At 38.9% G+C, this 16,285-nt stretch overlaps 1 protein-coding gene across 5 annotated transcripts in view; it reads right to left on the reverse strand.

Moving 5' to 3' along the window:
• Window positions 1-1,400: 1,400 nt before the first annotated feature.
• AKT3 (AKT serine/threonine kinase 3) overlaps window positions 1,401-16,285 on the reverse strand; it is a 165,649-nt gene continuing 150,764 nt past the window's right edge. For all 5 annotated transcript variants that reach the window (XM_068939307.1, XM_068939303.1, XM_068939305.1 and 2 more), the window contains 2 exons: window positions 7,868-7,970; window positions 1,401-5,120 (listed from right to left, as the gene is read on the reverse strand). In XM_068939307.1, coding sequence (XP_068795408.1) covers window positions 5,035-5,120; window positions 7,868-7,970 — 189 coding nt within the window. In that variant the 3' untranslated portion in view covers window positions 1,401-5,034. The remainder of the gene's footprint in view (window positions 5,121-7,867; window positions 7,971-16,285) is intronic.

Genomic DNA, 16,285 nt, shown 5'->3' on the forward strand with positions numbered 1-16,285 from the left:
GCAACTGGAAGGGCGTTTTCACACTTGGCTCTCCCACATCCCAGGCATAGATTTAATTCGTTACAATTCGTTACATTGCAGGGAATCTAGAAGGACTCGATTTCACCAGAAGCTCTTTTACTTCGTAGCAGTTACTTATTCATTGGGCATAGACAGCACCACATCTTCCCCTAAGTCGCATGTGCTCCCCGTCTACTTTGCCAGAGAATGCATAATTATAGAATTTTTACAAATAACAGATTAGGAGATCAGATCCAGAAAATTCAATGTCCACAACTAGGGCATTATTCTGTGAAGTGATACGTCCCACCCCCCCAACCCTACAGACTGAACACAGTCCTTCCAATGTCGCAGCTGAGTCCTGGGTGCTGATCTGTTACTATACTGCGACAAAGCTCTGGCTTACCTTCTCATGCGCCTTCCGGGGGGGGGAGGGGGGGGCAGGGGGAAACCTGGGGCAGGGGGAAACCTGGGTCAAGCACGCATATTCCAGGAAAGAGCTCACATCTGAGACCTGAGATAAAAACCAGACAGCTAACTGCATTAGGGATGCTTTGCCCTCCTGACTGGCTAGTTTAAAGAGGCCTGGCCAAGCTTGCAGGCTCCACTGGCCCGCTCCTAGGTGCCACTAACCCCACCTTCCCATCTTTTCCTTCTTCCTCTAGTACATTATCTAGCTATGGGATTTGAGGCAATGAATTTCACTAGAAGAGAAATCACTTAAATGCTAGGTGTGACAAAAGGAATGTGGCCCTGTGTAATCATTACTTGAAAAGAATAACCCAAATTTACTTTAAAAGTTAAAAGCTCTAAGAAAGAGACGTGTATGTTAACGGAAACCACCTGTATGGAAATACGCTTGGTCCAAACCATCGATACATCTTGCTTAGTCGTAAGAACTATTTTTGAACAATACTGTAACTTAATAACTTACAAACTGAAATAGATCACCTACTACTTGAAACATGTCACAGCAAGTTGCAGTTATCACTAGGACTTCACAGCAAATTAAAATTCTAACTAAACATGCACAGATCATTATGTATACAGTGATAAAAAATAATGATGTACATTTCCTTATACGAAGAAATTAAGCTATTCTTTTTTGCATTTCAGTATTGAAGCATCTAACCTATATAAAATTATTTCAAGATACAAAGTAAATATTTAACCCCAAACTTAAGAAATCTTCTGTAATCTGCAATATCACCTTCTCATTTTAGTTTTCCTTTCTCTCACGTGGAAGAAATTAAGAATTTTATTCTCTACATATTTAATAGTAATGTTCATATATAAAAAAATACGTCCTTTGTGGCAAGCTTGAACGTACATATAATATATATATATATGTGTATATTTACAAACCTTCAGAACAAAATTAGCATTAAAAAACACAGAAGTAGCAGATTGACATAGTGCTTTATTTAAGCTGTCTGTACGAAGGAAAATAATGTGCATCCCTATCATATACGTGTAAAAATACTAAGGATGTACAGTGTACAAAAACAGTTTCTTGTAGTTATTTCACATCCTTGTGGGTCATATACTTAAGGAAATAAACAGTTTAAGTATGACCAACAGTAATACGGTTTCTTGGGTTCATAGTCGTGTCTGCTTGATATCCTTAACCATATGACTAGATCTTGCATGGATCTAATGAAAGAACTAGCAAGGTCAAGAAATGTCACAAACTCTAAAGCTACAGGGAGGTAATTCAATTACCAATTTAGAGGTTTTTATTTAAATAAATACTTTACATTTCATGCTTGCCTGTAATGCACTACCAGGAGCAAGATAAGGAAATTCTACTGTAGACAGTACAAACAGTAGCAGCAAAGTGTGTACATTGAGGTGTAATATATAGACCCTGCAGTTAGTAAGGAAAAGACCTTACTTTTGTACTCTAGGAGAAGCACATGGCCCCTGCAAGAACAGTCAGCTTTAAGAAGCCGCAAATAAAGATGGAAAAAACGTAAAACAATACTGGAATAAATGTTCCTTAAGCAACAGGAATGTACTGGAAGATGGATTAGTGTGGAAAGCAAAGCTGTGTGCAAAACTGCCAAAATCCAAACAGAAATGACCTATTTCCTCAGAGATGGCTGCAGTACAAGAGGGCATACTGTACGTCATGGAAGTCAGTACAAGCTGGAGTCAAAGCCTGAAATGTACTGTGCTTCAAAGGCTCGGGGGAACCAGCCACCAGGTACTGTCCAAATCCAGCTAGAATTGGGAACAGTAAAGAAGAGCTTCAGAGGTTTCTCTCAGCACAGCTTGACAATTTCTCTCTCATCTGTTTCTAACACTGGTGACAGAGATAAGAATTTCCCAACTCCAGGCAGCATTAAGTGAATGTTAACTCTCTCCGTAACATCAACGATATTTTGGAAGGCAGATAATACCACGCAAAGTGAAGTCTTAAAAGGTTTTCAAATAATTCACCCACAGTCATTTAATGCCAGCTGCATTCTAACTAGCTATGCAGTAACGATCTAACCACAGGGTTTCTTCTGCACACGAGGAACTGCTGGCCAGAGGCACAACTCCAGTTGGTCATTAGCTTTAGGTGCCCTGTGTCCAAAAATTTATTGCTATTACAGGCTGAAAACATAGGAAAAAAACCACAGGCATATAACATAGATTTTTGAATCACGGTAGTTTTAGTCTGTACGTATGAGGCCTTTTCAGAGAACTAAATAATGCCCGTCTATTAAGTAATCAGTTATTTCGGTCACTCGCTGTATCGGTGTAGACAGTTCCACACGAACAGTGCAGAACAGACCTCCAATGCATTTGCTGTGCTCCTTTTCCTCTCTGTAGAGGAGTAATCCCTACATGTGAGCGTTTAGTGTTACAAGGTGACAGAATGAGATCCTACGTAGTTAGAATATACATCATGATATATTTCTGACTGATTATCCATCCATTATTAAAGGTAAAACACAACACACAAGAAATTGTCTAAATTAGTCTGCGTCTTTAGCTGCCTTGCTATAATGCCCACCTACCCCTCGACTGTCCCAGCATATGCACTGCCAGCAGTGGCGTTCATGCTAGGGTACTAAACTTTCAACTTCAAGAGGCTAAGGCATCTGCGTATGAACATTTCTCCTTTCAGACTCATCTACTCATTCATACAATGCAATCAATAATACTCTGTGATATCACAGTCTTTGTGGGAGCTAACAAGATACGAACACGGAGACACTTCAAATGATAATCCCATGGAGTCGGGGGTTTCCAATGTCATTAGCAAGGGCACACGCACACCATGACTGCACGGACTGGCAGCTGCTTCAACAGCCCAACTCCTAGCACCAAAAGGTTTATTATTAAGATTATCATTGCTGAAGATCAAAGCTAAAGTTTATGCACACATTCTGTTAGATACAGATCTTCGGAAATGGAAAGACAACATTTTCCTATCAATCAGTGGAGTGCTGCTCATGCTGTTTTAAATTCAATCAGGTACCACAGTTACACATAACATGCTGGATTTCATGACTTATTTGGTTGAGGGCAATCTTTCCTTGAGAATGGCTGATCCTAGACATTTACTATTTTAATTATTATAATAAAGTGCTTTTCTTGTAATCACTGTGGTCTCATTGTTCAAATGTATTTCTTACAGGACTGAAAATTTCTATTGTGCTGTCAGGCTTTTGTATTATGTTAATCCTCAATGGAGTAAAAGATGTAGCTTTTTTCTTTTCTTTCTTTTTTTTTTTTTCTTTTAACCCTTTGGCACATGAAGTTGAAATTTCTCATCTCCGTTGCCAAAGGATCAAAAGACAGTACTTCATTCACAAAAATCTGATTCTAAGCAATATGTACAATTTCAGAGCCTTGTTAAAATTTCCACATGGGAGAAAAGTGCATTATTCCCTTCAGCTTGTACAGTCCTTCCATATATTACAAAATTAACTGCTATAAGCCTGTTCTATCTAAGATGTAGCAGCATTTGCAAACATGACACATACAATCCTTATCACTAAAAATAAATACTACTGCCGTATAACAAAAAAAAAAAAAAAAGAATATTCAGAGTTAAACACCCGGAGAAAAAGCTAATTCACAAACTCAAAATAAAAACATAAGGCAAACACTCGTTTACCTTGGTGCACACATTTTGGTGAAAAGCAATACCATTATGCCTGTCTACATTCTTCAGCCATCAGAGGTGATGTATATCATGAAAGAAAAAGAAAAGCATGAAAAAGATGTTATCTGGTGCAAATTATAAGACCCCTTAAACAACTTCAACTGCTGCTTTTATGCCTTCATTTCTTGCATGTATAATGTTCGATTCTCCATGATTGCACATGAACCTGGAAGTTCTAAGTGGCAGGCTGGGTGAGCCCAGCCCTTCTGCTTCTTCTGTAGTATCCAACAGTAATTAAAAAATAATATATATATATATTTATATATATCAACAGTTTAAGTCCTTCTCTCAAATGCTTCTCGAACAAATTCCAGCCAGATGTTAATGACAGAGACCTGCTTCAAGTAATGATATGCCTAACAAAAACCTTGCATATGTACATCACCACCCCTATGTTTTCTTGTTCTAACCAGCACAGACAGATGCAAGAAAATATTATAAACTAGTCTTTTTAGGCTAATAACAATTTTGATTCATCTTCTAGAAGAAGATAACCTGGACCTAACATGACTTCTGTTTAGCCTCCACTGTGAGGGAAAATAGATGACTATTTGTGCACAAAGCTTCATTTGTGCACTGTGTACAGTGCTGAAGTCAAGTCATCTACCTTCAAAGAAACTGTTAATTACTTCTTGATGTTGCTATCACACTGAGACTGGGCAGCAGCAACAGCAGGAGAGCGTAGAGAAATACCATATTTCATGCAAAACCAAAATGGATTTTAGGTAGGTTTGGGGAAGAAACTTGTTCAATTTGGAATGACCTCTGAAAGTGCCCCTGCTATCTTAAATAGTATCTAGTACTGGTGGTGATGTTCAGGAATCATTTTCAGTGATAAACCTAAAATGGCAGTGAAGCAGCAGAACAAAAAATTATTCTCGTCCACTTGCAGAGTAGGAAAACTGGGGGAAATGCGGCCGCCTCTCATTGTCCATGCAGTCCATACCATCCTCATCATCTGCAGTAAGGGAGAAGTTCAGCGTCATTATATTTACAACAAAATTTTATTATCCACCTGATATACAATACATCATTCAGAGTTAAATGCTGAAGTTAAGACTGAAATTAAAGTAAATCTTTATTTACTTAATCTTATGCACATACAGTAAAGTGATGCTGATTTTAAATATCTTTTCAATTATTTATTTCAGGGTTTTCTTAATTTTTATTTTGATGATCACCTGAGAACTCCAATTATTACTACCCTTTGTAGGCTAATCAAAACTTGCCAGAATATCTGCCTTCTGGCAGCACAGAGACAGAAAGTCTTTGCTGACTGAAGCGACAAAACAATTGTCATTGCTTCTTGAGCCGAGTTCAGGAAATTATATTCTTACTGCAGCCTTATTTAAATATTCTTTCATTTGGAAGGCAGTTAAGAGGAGGAATACCTACAAAATGAACAATTCATGCAAGTTCCATGTATTTCTATTCTTACATATTATTAAAGTATTTTGTAAACTATTTATTTTTACAGTATTTAGTGGGAGCAGAGGAAACATGGACTAAGCCAAATTCATAAATATTTTTATTTACATAACTCCGGTAGTGCCAATGGAAACTAGGCACCAGATGTTGCCTAACTCTGAGGATCTGAATCTACATTCTCACATGGATTTTTAAATAGCGCTTATCCTTAAAGGCACCAATTGAAACTGTTATTCTAACAATGTATTTATATGCAGCCTTTTATAATGATGTATGTTTGTTTGTACCTTCATATATTCTACACCTAAAATCACGAGTTAACACAGCTCTGAGCAATTGCTATGATTAGGCTGCTTGACCTTAAGAGTGCTTCCCCGTTCCCGTAATTTCAACTGCACACAGCTTTTGCACCATAAATTTAAATTAACTTAATGTACAGAGCATGCTTGCTTCTTTTTTCCTATCAATCTGATTCTGGTAGGTACAATTTTCACTTAGCGCGACTCTCTAAAACTTGGTGATCTAAAAAAAGAGTCAATTTCATGAAAACTATTTCTGTAACTAGAGAAGATCAGTGACAAGATTCTTTAGCTCCGTAGTAACTTTCTGATGCAGTTACCACACCTCCATCCTTAAAAGTCATTTTAACCCTCTTCTGCATAATCACATCAGGCAGAGATGACCTCATATTCTAGATAATACAATTACCTGTAGATTTTAAAACAAAGCTCATTACACAACAAACCTCTTTTCCTGTTGCAACATCCTATAAAAGGAAAAATCCCACTTGGGGACGGAACCACTGCAGTGCACTAAAAATTACAACATTTTTCCAGACCTACATGGCACAAGAGAAAATTTGCTTTTGTGCTGCTGGTTATGTGCTTTGCCGTGCTCTGAGACCAGGCAGGGGTGACAGCTGCCTGGGACGGCTTCTCATACCAGCAAAGCAGCAGCTGATCCCTGCGCTGCCGCTGGGAACCACCCAGCATCTTTCTTTCGATTGCGGCAGGGTTGCAGCCTGCGCTAAGTTTCATGCAGCAGCAGCCATGCCGTTATCAGAGGCCAAGGTAGGTAGTTTGAGATCACGTCACTAGGTCTGTACTAATCACCTGCTCCGAATGCAACAAATTTGAAGCGGATGTCTTGGGTGGGTCCGCATATTTTCTGCTGCTTCAGCCTCTCCTTGCATATGTGAAAGTTTTAAGAGATCATGATTTTATAATATTATACCGATACTCTCTAAGTTGATTCAATTTAAACAAAATCTGTTCAAGTTACAAATACGAAAAAAATTCTCAAGGAGATAGATGGGAGAAGAAAGGGTTCTTTTTTTCACAGCAGGAGGACATAAAATCACGTAAAACGGCTGTGTTCAAACACTAAAAATACAAAATCTAGAAAACTCGCCTGATTTATACACCAACAGAAAACTGCAGCTAAATGCCAGAATCCTAAACCACCAAAAAAATGGGCTATTTCTATGAGGGTGTAATCAGCTTCACCTCTACCATTTACTGTCCACCTTTACGATCCTCTCCCCACCCGCAATTAAAAAATAATCTCATTTAGAAAGGGAATTCATTCAAGCATTCAGCAGCAGGATTTTAGCTACTCTTTAACACAGGCTTGGTAGTAACTCTGTTAGGCCCTAGCTTAGCTGATCAGATCATGATTCCTGTATGTGTGGCGAGAGATGTATAAAAATAAAAACTGCAGTAAAGTTAAATTCACTCCAACAAAGGTGGTCTGCAAAAGACTCAGTGCACCATTTAAATCTTTGTTAATATCTTAAGAGCTCTGCTGAAGCACGGGATTGATAGTAAATTTCATTTTCAAGTAATGGATAGCTACACAAGAGACATCCACTTTTCTCACTGGCAGCTGATGCTCTTTTTTTGGTCTGCACAATATTTAAAAATATGCTTAATGCACAAAACCTAAATAACCCACTGAAGTCAGCAGCAGTCTCCACATGCTAAAAGTGGGGTTCGTGTTCTAAGTACTTTGCTGAACTAGGACCTTTATTGCCAGCCAGGAAATTATGGAAACACATGTGAGCTAAGTAAAAAACTGACTGATCAAATATTTAAAGCTTTGTAATTATTCTTACTTTAAAGGTGCACTGTCATTGAGAGTTACTCTCAAATATTTGCATACGAAGATTTTTACTGGCAATGGCGAGAAGAGTTTTTTAAATAAACAAAAAACCCTTACACGGTACTTATGATAAACTGATCATTTTTAAGTTACGCTTATGCATAATTTCTAACTTACATTTTTCAGGCGGCGTTATTGTAATAGTCTGAGCTGTAAATTCTTCATCAAAATATCTGGTGTCTGTCTCAGATGTCACTTGAGGTTTAAAAGGAGGTACAAGCTGAAAAGGATCAAGAAACAAAACCAAATTACTATAACTGAAGCCAGCCAAATTACTACCAGGAACAGAAACAAGGAATCTTTCTGCCCACACCCTAGACCAAGGAGTTGGTTATAAGAGGGTCCATGGAGAGGCAGCTGAGTCTGTGACCTCTGGTAACGGATGCAAGTCATCAAAGTTGTCTCTCTCTCAAAAATACTAGCTCAGAATCTAGCTAATAACAAGACACTGCTAAATTCCCAGTACAGATGATTTCATATCACTTTCGGATAAACCGCGTTACACAGACGTAATTACCTAGACGTTCTTCATGCCATTCTAATTATCAGCATACCTGTCATGCCGAGGCACCCTGAGTTACTTCACCAGAACTGTTTAGTATATAAAGCTAAGGCAAAAGGGACTGCACAGACGGTATAGTAAGCAAGACACACTCTTTGCAGGGTCAAGGCCTACATCTGAACTTACATTTGAAATAAATTACGTGAATATGAAGATAAACACTAAATTTGAAAAAGGTCAGTTCAGGCTTAAATGAGTTTTGTGAATACAACATTTCTGGATCTAATCCTACCTAATTCTTTCACAGTACAGTGTAGTATTTCCCCACAGCAAATTACTAGCATCAGGCTTGCAGCTCAGGGGAAAGGTGTTCCTAACCCCACTTCAGCATCAGTCTTGGTAGCTACTTTCTCCTTCAAAAGCATAGTCTATAGGCCAGTCAAAAACTGGAAGGCATGTCCACTATGAAAACTGAAATTGAAAATGGAAATTGTATTGTGTCAGTTCAAAACTATAAAGCAGTTTACTATGTATATTATAAAGCAATTCACAGGAGGGATGATGTTTTGTTCCGATGTATCAATTTCCCTTTTTATATAAGAGGTTAAATTATGGTTCTGCTGCTACTGTCAGAGTTAGTGCACGGTTTTCATTAATTTAACGTTGTTTCTTTCCTCAACTGAAGAACACTAACACCAAACAATCAATTTGTTAATTTACTCCACAGCAAAGGAAATAAAGCTACAAATAAAACCCCAACAACAACTTCAATGCACTAGATACATTTTTATGATTGACATGATATGTACCACATTAGCTCTTCTTTTGGCTGATATTATTGTAAAAAAAAAAATTAAGAGTTAGCACATATTTTTAAGACTTTTTTCATACAGCTTGGAGAGAGCTGCATGAGGTGGTAAATGCTAGAACCACCTCTGGACCACAGTCTTAACCAAAGGAGATTACATAATCCATAAATGGAGCCAACTAAAAAATGCAAGCCTGTCCGATCAGGACTATCCTCTTTGTAAATACGAAGATCTGCAAAACCAGCCAAAGGAAGAACTCTTTCAGTGAGACGCTCTTCACTGTAGACCTCTAACCAGAAAATTATTTAATTCTTAACAGTTTACAGTTTGGGGTTTTCTGATGAGGAAGGAGGCAGAGAAGAAAAATATTAAAATGTGGTAGTGTTTATAAACGGGGGACTTAAAATATAAGCAGTCCCCCTCAAAAAAAAAAAAAACAAAACCCTAAAGAAGAGCATGTTTTAAGGGCCTACACACAAACAAAACCCCCTTTCCATTTTAATCGGCATTACTAATACACACACAAACTCCCATTGTTTTGAAATCCAGGTGTAAAAGTGCCACCCAATTCCTTCTGTTTTCCTTCTCACAGAGGACATATTAAACGGACAGCTGGTAAGGTGAAAGTTGTGTTAGCTGGAGAAAATATTTCTCTATAGTTTGCAACATAAAGAAAATATCAGAGTGCTGTGTCGTTCTTTGGACACAGGATCGGATTTCGCTGTCACTCATTCCAGGATACACCTCGTCAATCCTTCAGCATTATCTTCTCATTCAACAGTTTGACTCTTTTCTCCCTGTAACAGTGTATTTGCCCTTTTAGGGTACACAAGTAATAGCTATATTTTATTTGATCAACAATTTAACAATGAATAGCCTATCATTTATATACGCTTCAAATGGTGCAATAAACCTGATAATACTTTTACAAAATTAAATTCAATTTTCATTTACATTTTCTTGAATGGAAAATAATACAACAGCAGAGGGGTTTTAAAATGACGTTTCTGACCATTTTATGAGAAACTCACTCATATATAAACTCATCATCAGGGGAATCTTCCGGGTATAAATTCAGCTATATACAGTGTTTGAAAACAAAGGATTCCTTTTTACTGTACAAATCCCTGCAATTTTAGAAAATTATTTTTTGCATGTGTCATGGCCATCCTAATTAGTTCTTGCACACCGTTAAAAGAACTGGCAGTCCAAAGTTTCAGGTCCCTCCACAAAGCAGCCACCGAATTCCAAAGCACAAAATTACTGAAGGAAATCACCCCAGCCCGCCGTTTTTCTCATATTCTCATTTTCCCAGTATTTCAGAAAAGACCTTCCATAACTAAAAAGAAAAAAACAAAAGCAAAAACAAAAACAAACCCCAAAGATGATATAAAGCCAAGCTGCATACTCCTCTCAAGGTCAAGTGAGCACCACTGCATATTCCTTTACGAGACACTCTTAGAATTCTCAAAAACTGTTGTAAACAACTGAGGTAAGTTCATTATGAAGAAAAGCCATTAGATAGTAGGTAACAGGTAATCTGAACAATCTTACTACTTTCCCTGATTAGGATTTTTTTTCCAGATCACCTTTTTTCCCCACAAAATCACAGCACAGTTGGGGTTGGCAGGCACCTCTGGAGATGGTCTGGTCCAACGCCCCTGCTCAACTAGGGTCACCCAGAGCAGGTTGCCCAGGACGGTGTGCAGACGCCTTTTGAATATCTCCCAGGATGGAGATGCCACACCCTCTCCGGGCAACCTATGCCCAGTGCTCAGTCACCCTCAAAAAAGCGTCTTCTTATGTTCAAGTGCAATTGGCCGGTGTTTCAGTTTGTGCCGGGTGCCTCTCGCCCTGTTGGCTAGGCTCCTGCAAGGACAGTCTGGCTCGCTCTTCCTTATGCCCTCCCTTCAGGTGTTTATACACACTCAGCAGATCCCCCGGAGCCTGCTCTCCCCCAGGCCACACAGTCCCAGCTCGCTCAGCCTCTCCTCACATGGCAGACGCTCCACTCCCTTAATCAAAATGCCAATTCATAAAAACTAAAACTTTTCATATAAGAATGAAAGAGGAAAAAAAAAATCTCAGCACACTAGCTGGCAGGCTCTTTCTTAAAAACTTACTGGCTGACTACCAGCTTACTCTTGTTTTTCCCTCTCTCCTTCTTTTCTTTCCACTAACATCATTAGGCCCCACCAGGACTTTAGATTATCTCTGTGTTTCCTCCATTTATCTGAACTAGTAATGGTTATGAAAATACTCTGAAAACTTTATTTTAGTAAAAGGAGCATAGTACTAAATGAATGTTAGGGAACAAACAGCAACAACAACAGTCAGTTATTACAAGCACCATGAAAACAAACGTCGTCAATCACAGGTACGTTCCGTAACGAAAGCAAGTTTTGTCCTCGACTGCCACGTTCAGTAGCTAGACTTCTAAGTTTAACAGAAAACTGTCAGTCAGCAACATCCAGTAAGTCAGCCGATGAAACGATTAGTTATGCTAACGGTCTAGATAGCTGGGGGAGTACAACAAGAACAAATGCACAAAGCCCCAGGCTATAACCGGAGGAACTCGACACAAAGTGCTTCTTTGGTGCTTTGGGAGTCATTCTTCTTACAGAAGTATCTTTCATATTCTAGGCATTCAAAGCAGTAGGAGACTTCAGTGACTGTAATAACAAACAGGGCAGCCATGTGGCTCTCACCAGCAGCTTATGTTGATATTTCTACAAGCTATACCTTCAGATACATCAATAGCCAGCCTATGGAAAAGAGAAAATGGCAGCTGTGATAAAGATGCACAAATACAACTCAACAGGGAGCAACAGGAAGGTTTTTTAGTTCTTTCCATGCACTTTGCTGCGTTCCCTCACAGTATCGTTTCCACTATGACAACTGTGAAGACAGCTAGAGCCGGGGATCGTTCCTGCTGACCTGTCCTATCCCACCTACACAAAAAGAACTGTGTCTAAAATCTTTTTAATAATACCACATGAAACTCCTGATCTGCTGCCACATGCACACCACCCCCTCCCCCAATAAAAATCTTCTTCTGACCTCCATATAATTGGTATATTTTCAAGATATACTCCCAGCTTTAAAGGGAGAACCTCTAAAAATAATTTACCAGTTCCTGTAGAATTCTTGTCAAGAAATGAGGAACCGGCACACAGAGCTTGGGCACCACCTCCAGAAGAAAATGAGAGAAATGCAGTAAGAAAGCCTTTCCTAACAACCTTTCACATAAAATGGAAGCATAGAAAACGGTGTAAATTATGTCCATAAGTGTACACAGAAGAATACTGCACTTCAGCACCACATTCGGGAGATCAGAGACAGAACCACTCATTCGAGATAGATTTTGTAAGCCATGTTACCAACGTGCCAGGCCATGCTACAGGAACTTGGCAATTGCTTTTTTTTTTTTTTTTTTTTTTTGAGAGGCGTCACCTTCGTTATTAGTTGTCAGATTTTGTCTAAAAACCGAAAGTAAAATCTCCAGAAATTTTAGCTATAATGAGACTATCAGAAATGTAAGTAAGGTGCAACCGCTGCAGAGATAACCACTTACGCTGACACAGTGCCTGAACAGTAACTGAGAAACTTCTTCAAACATCTCAAGGGAGTTTTAAGCTCGGAGGCTCAGTGACAAAGAACAAAACATTACACAACACAGTATTAACTGCAGCTCTGATGATCACAACATGAAGACGTCTATCTATACTCAGCGGCATTTCATGATGCCACAAGGAAAAAGGTGACTGGCTGTTATTATCACAGCGTTTCCCCACTTCTGACCCACGAAATCAAAAGTCCAAAAGGAATGCCGTGTGTGCACAGCACATATAATGCTAGGTGTCCAAAAGCAGTAATGTGAGCTTTTGTTATGCAGCAGCTCCATCGGTTTGTGCAAGAATTACCCTGCTCGGTTCCTGCTGCCTAGCAGGGCAGGAGACTACATCTTCAGGATTCAACAATTTGCTCTAAGCACCGGATATACAGATTTTGTATGTTCATGTGTTACACACACACACACACGTACGTACGTACACATATATATGTCTGTGCATGTGTGTGTGTGTGTGTGTGTGTAAAAATAAAGAAACAAAAGTATAAACTCTAGTGTGTTAACAGGCAGCTCTAATAAGATTTGAGGTTAAACACACAAATCCAATTTCATACCTATCTGTCAATCTGAATCTGCCCCGGCCATTTCCAAAGCCTGATGTTGGAAATAACAGAAGAAGCAATATTAAATTCTTAATGTGCTGTATTATCTTCAGTGAATGGCATTTCCATTTGGCAGCCATTGAGAATGAAGTCTGAGAAACACCACTTTTGCCATAGTTCAAGACCTGGGAAACTTGCCATGCATCCTGGGGGAGCGAGGGGGAGCATAAGGGGCAAGCACAGTATCGCACTATTACAATTACGTAAAGATAAACAAACCATATAAACACACCTTGAGCCTTCTTGTGCTTACTAAACTAACTACACAAATACTTCAATATTGCAGAAAATGTTTAATGCTATTAGCTCAAAGATGATCCATTAGATGATAGCAATCCTTTGTCTTGTATAAGAAGGGGCTGAGTCTACTTCCAAGTAACCGTGATGCACTCAAACTGCCAAATGAAAAATATGACCCTTAAGAACATCAATCTGCTCTTCCTTCTCCTTTTAATTTAAAAGGAATATTCCTTCCAAACAACACAAAATTAACTCTATGAACAGACTGCAGCCAAAATACACTATGAGATGAAGTGGTACAGGAATAAGTGGTGCAGCTATCCACCTCACCCAGTGAATATTTCAAGTTATTTAAATAAACTAGATTAGAATCTCAAAACTCACAGACAGACTAATTCTTAATGTATCATATACATATATCACAAGAGTGGGCGCTGTTGTTCAATTTCAGTATTTATTTACGAGGAACAGCCATTTAAATCTTACTTTTGGTTCAATTCCAATACAGCATTCTGGGCTGTCCAATTTAAAAAAAATCACTGTTCCATCTCAACGTTCTATCGCTTCTTTACTAATAAATTAAAATGTATGAGATATGATTTCTGCTCTTCTCGTAGCTTATGAATTTCAAAAATGTAGTATAAAAATAACTACAAAATAGATATTTCAATTATACCTTGTATTGTCATCATATGCTATATTTCATAAGTTTTTTCATATGCTATATTTCATAAGTTTCTATCTAGTTTATTACTCAAGTCTGACATATATTAAAAACCATATCAAATGTTCTTTCTGGCTATGAAAGATAATTCATTACTGTTAATTAAGTTAATAATATCCGGAAATCAGACTCATCCACCTTAAACTTTCCTGGAGAACTATGTTGCCAATACTGTAAAGTCATTATCTTCCAGAATCAAACAGAAGAGACAAATCAGCCACATCAGAAAGAAGGGAAAATAAATTATACTGTGAGAAGAGAAGGGAGTCACGTCACTGAAATACAGCCATGTTTTCTCATTCTGTCCCAAGCATGCTCAGCTGTAACTGCTGAGTAATATGGCACAATTCACAAACAGATTTCACAACTCAGAAAAAATATTTGTACTAACAAAACAGCTAACTTATTCAATGGCATTCCAAGTAGAAAAAGTGTATTTTTACATAAACTGAAATTCATTAACTTTAAAAGGACACTAGCAATGCTCACTGTCTTGAAATTTGCTTGTTTTCCTGATTCGTATCTGTTAATGTGCTCCCTCACATACTTCTCTTACGCTGCCTCCAAAGCAAATGTTCGGTGACCCTAAAAATACTAATGGCACAAGCTCAGTTTTTTTTTTTTAACAATAGCAGTATAGGAGAAGTAGGAGAAATAAAGCATTCGAGTAAGCAGAAAGACTTCAAGGCAAACTTTCCAACAGACCATCAATGGTGCTAATCTAATTAAAAATATGTAAGTCCTTAAAATACTGATTTTTCTGCACCAGCAATCATGCTATTTTGTTTTTCCTCTGATTTGAGGTCAGTTACCAAAGAAAACAGGAGCTGATGAGATTACGCAGTCTGTCAATCTGCATGTTCTCACCTAAGAAATCCTGAACGTTTGGGCAATGTTACACCGCGACGGGGAAAAGATTAAAGACGCACAGATACTTCCCGCAATAGCGCTGAAACTGATTATTGAATAGAAGAAGGACATTCCCCCTTGCCCCCAAATGAGAGTTTCTCCTGAGGGAAAGACAGTAATTTGAGTTGAGCTGACCAGCCAGTCTCTCGCCCAGCCAGTCGTCCCAGCGTGGCAGGGAGACGGCAACGCACTATGCACCGGGGCAGGGAGCTGCAGGTGCCGTGCGGTAAGGGGGTGGTCTGAGATAGCCCTACTGTGGTGGAGGGACACACAACACAAAATTCACAGGAAACCAGGCTTCATTAGTTTTTGCTGCCCGCAGACAAACATTTGTTTTCCAAACGGCTGACACGATGGACAAAGAGCAATGGGAACCCCCCCCCGGCCCACAGCAACAACAGCTTGTTTAAGAATCAGAAATCCTCCTGTGTGTTTTCCTCTCTCCAAACGCAAGCAACTCGGGGTGCTAACTGATCACATAGGCTTGCACACATAGTTTAAAGTATCACTGAAAACACAAGTGACAAGATCAGACTGCTTAGCAGTTCTCTGATCTTTTTACTACTTTGCATGGCAACAACGCAAAAGCAAGTAACAAGGGTCAATTCTCCAGGCTTTATTACAGTGCAGACAATCGCACAAAAATAGCATGACACAAATAGGAATTGCTTAAAAGCAGATGTTGGCATTTTCCTATTTCCCTCCTCTCCCTTTCCTTAAAATCTAATACAGGAAAGCACTTAAACACAGATTTAAGATTACAGTTCTACTGCAGATTTTGCCAGGCCCAAACACAGGGCTTTAACCACGGGATCTTATGATCTGCTCTCGTTGTGCCTTAAGTAAAGCAAAGGTAGTCACAGCTGGGGAAAAAGGAACAGCTTCTTACAGCTGTTTGACTTCATCCTGTTAGCTGCTGCCTCCTCGCTGAGATACGTGCCATCGGGTGCGCTCCTCCTCCAGTCTTCAGCAAGGTCAGACACGTTAGCTTTAACCTTTCCTGCCACTACTTCCTCCCCAGTTGTTATTGCTCTCCCTGCTATGTCTGGGGGATAAATTTGTTAGTACTCCCTAATTTACTTCAGGATTAAACAGATATTTTAGGAAATCAGAAGACA

This window comes from Struthio camelus, chromosome 3, assembly GCF_040807025.1.
Source record: "Struthio camelus isolate bStrCam1 chromosome 3, bStrCam1.hap1, whole genome shotgun sequence".
In the NCBI taxonomy this organism is placed as follows: Eukaryota; Metazoa; Chordata; class Aves; order Struthioniformes; family Struthionidae; genus Struthio; species Struthio camelus.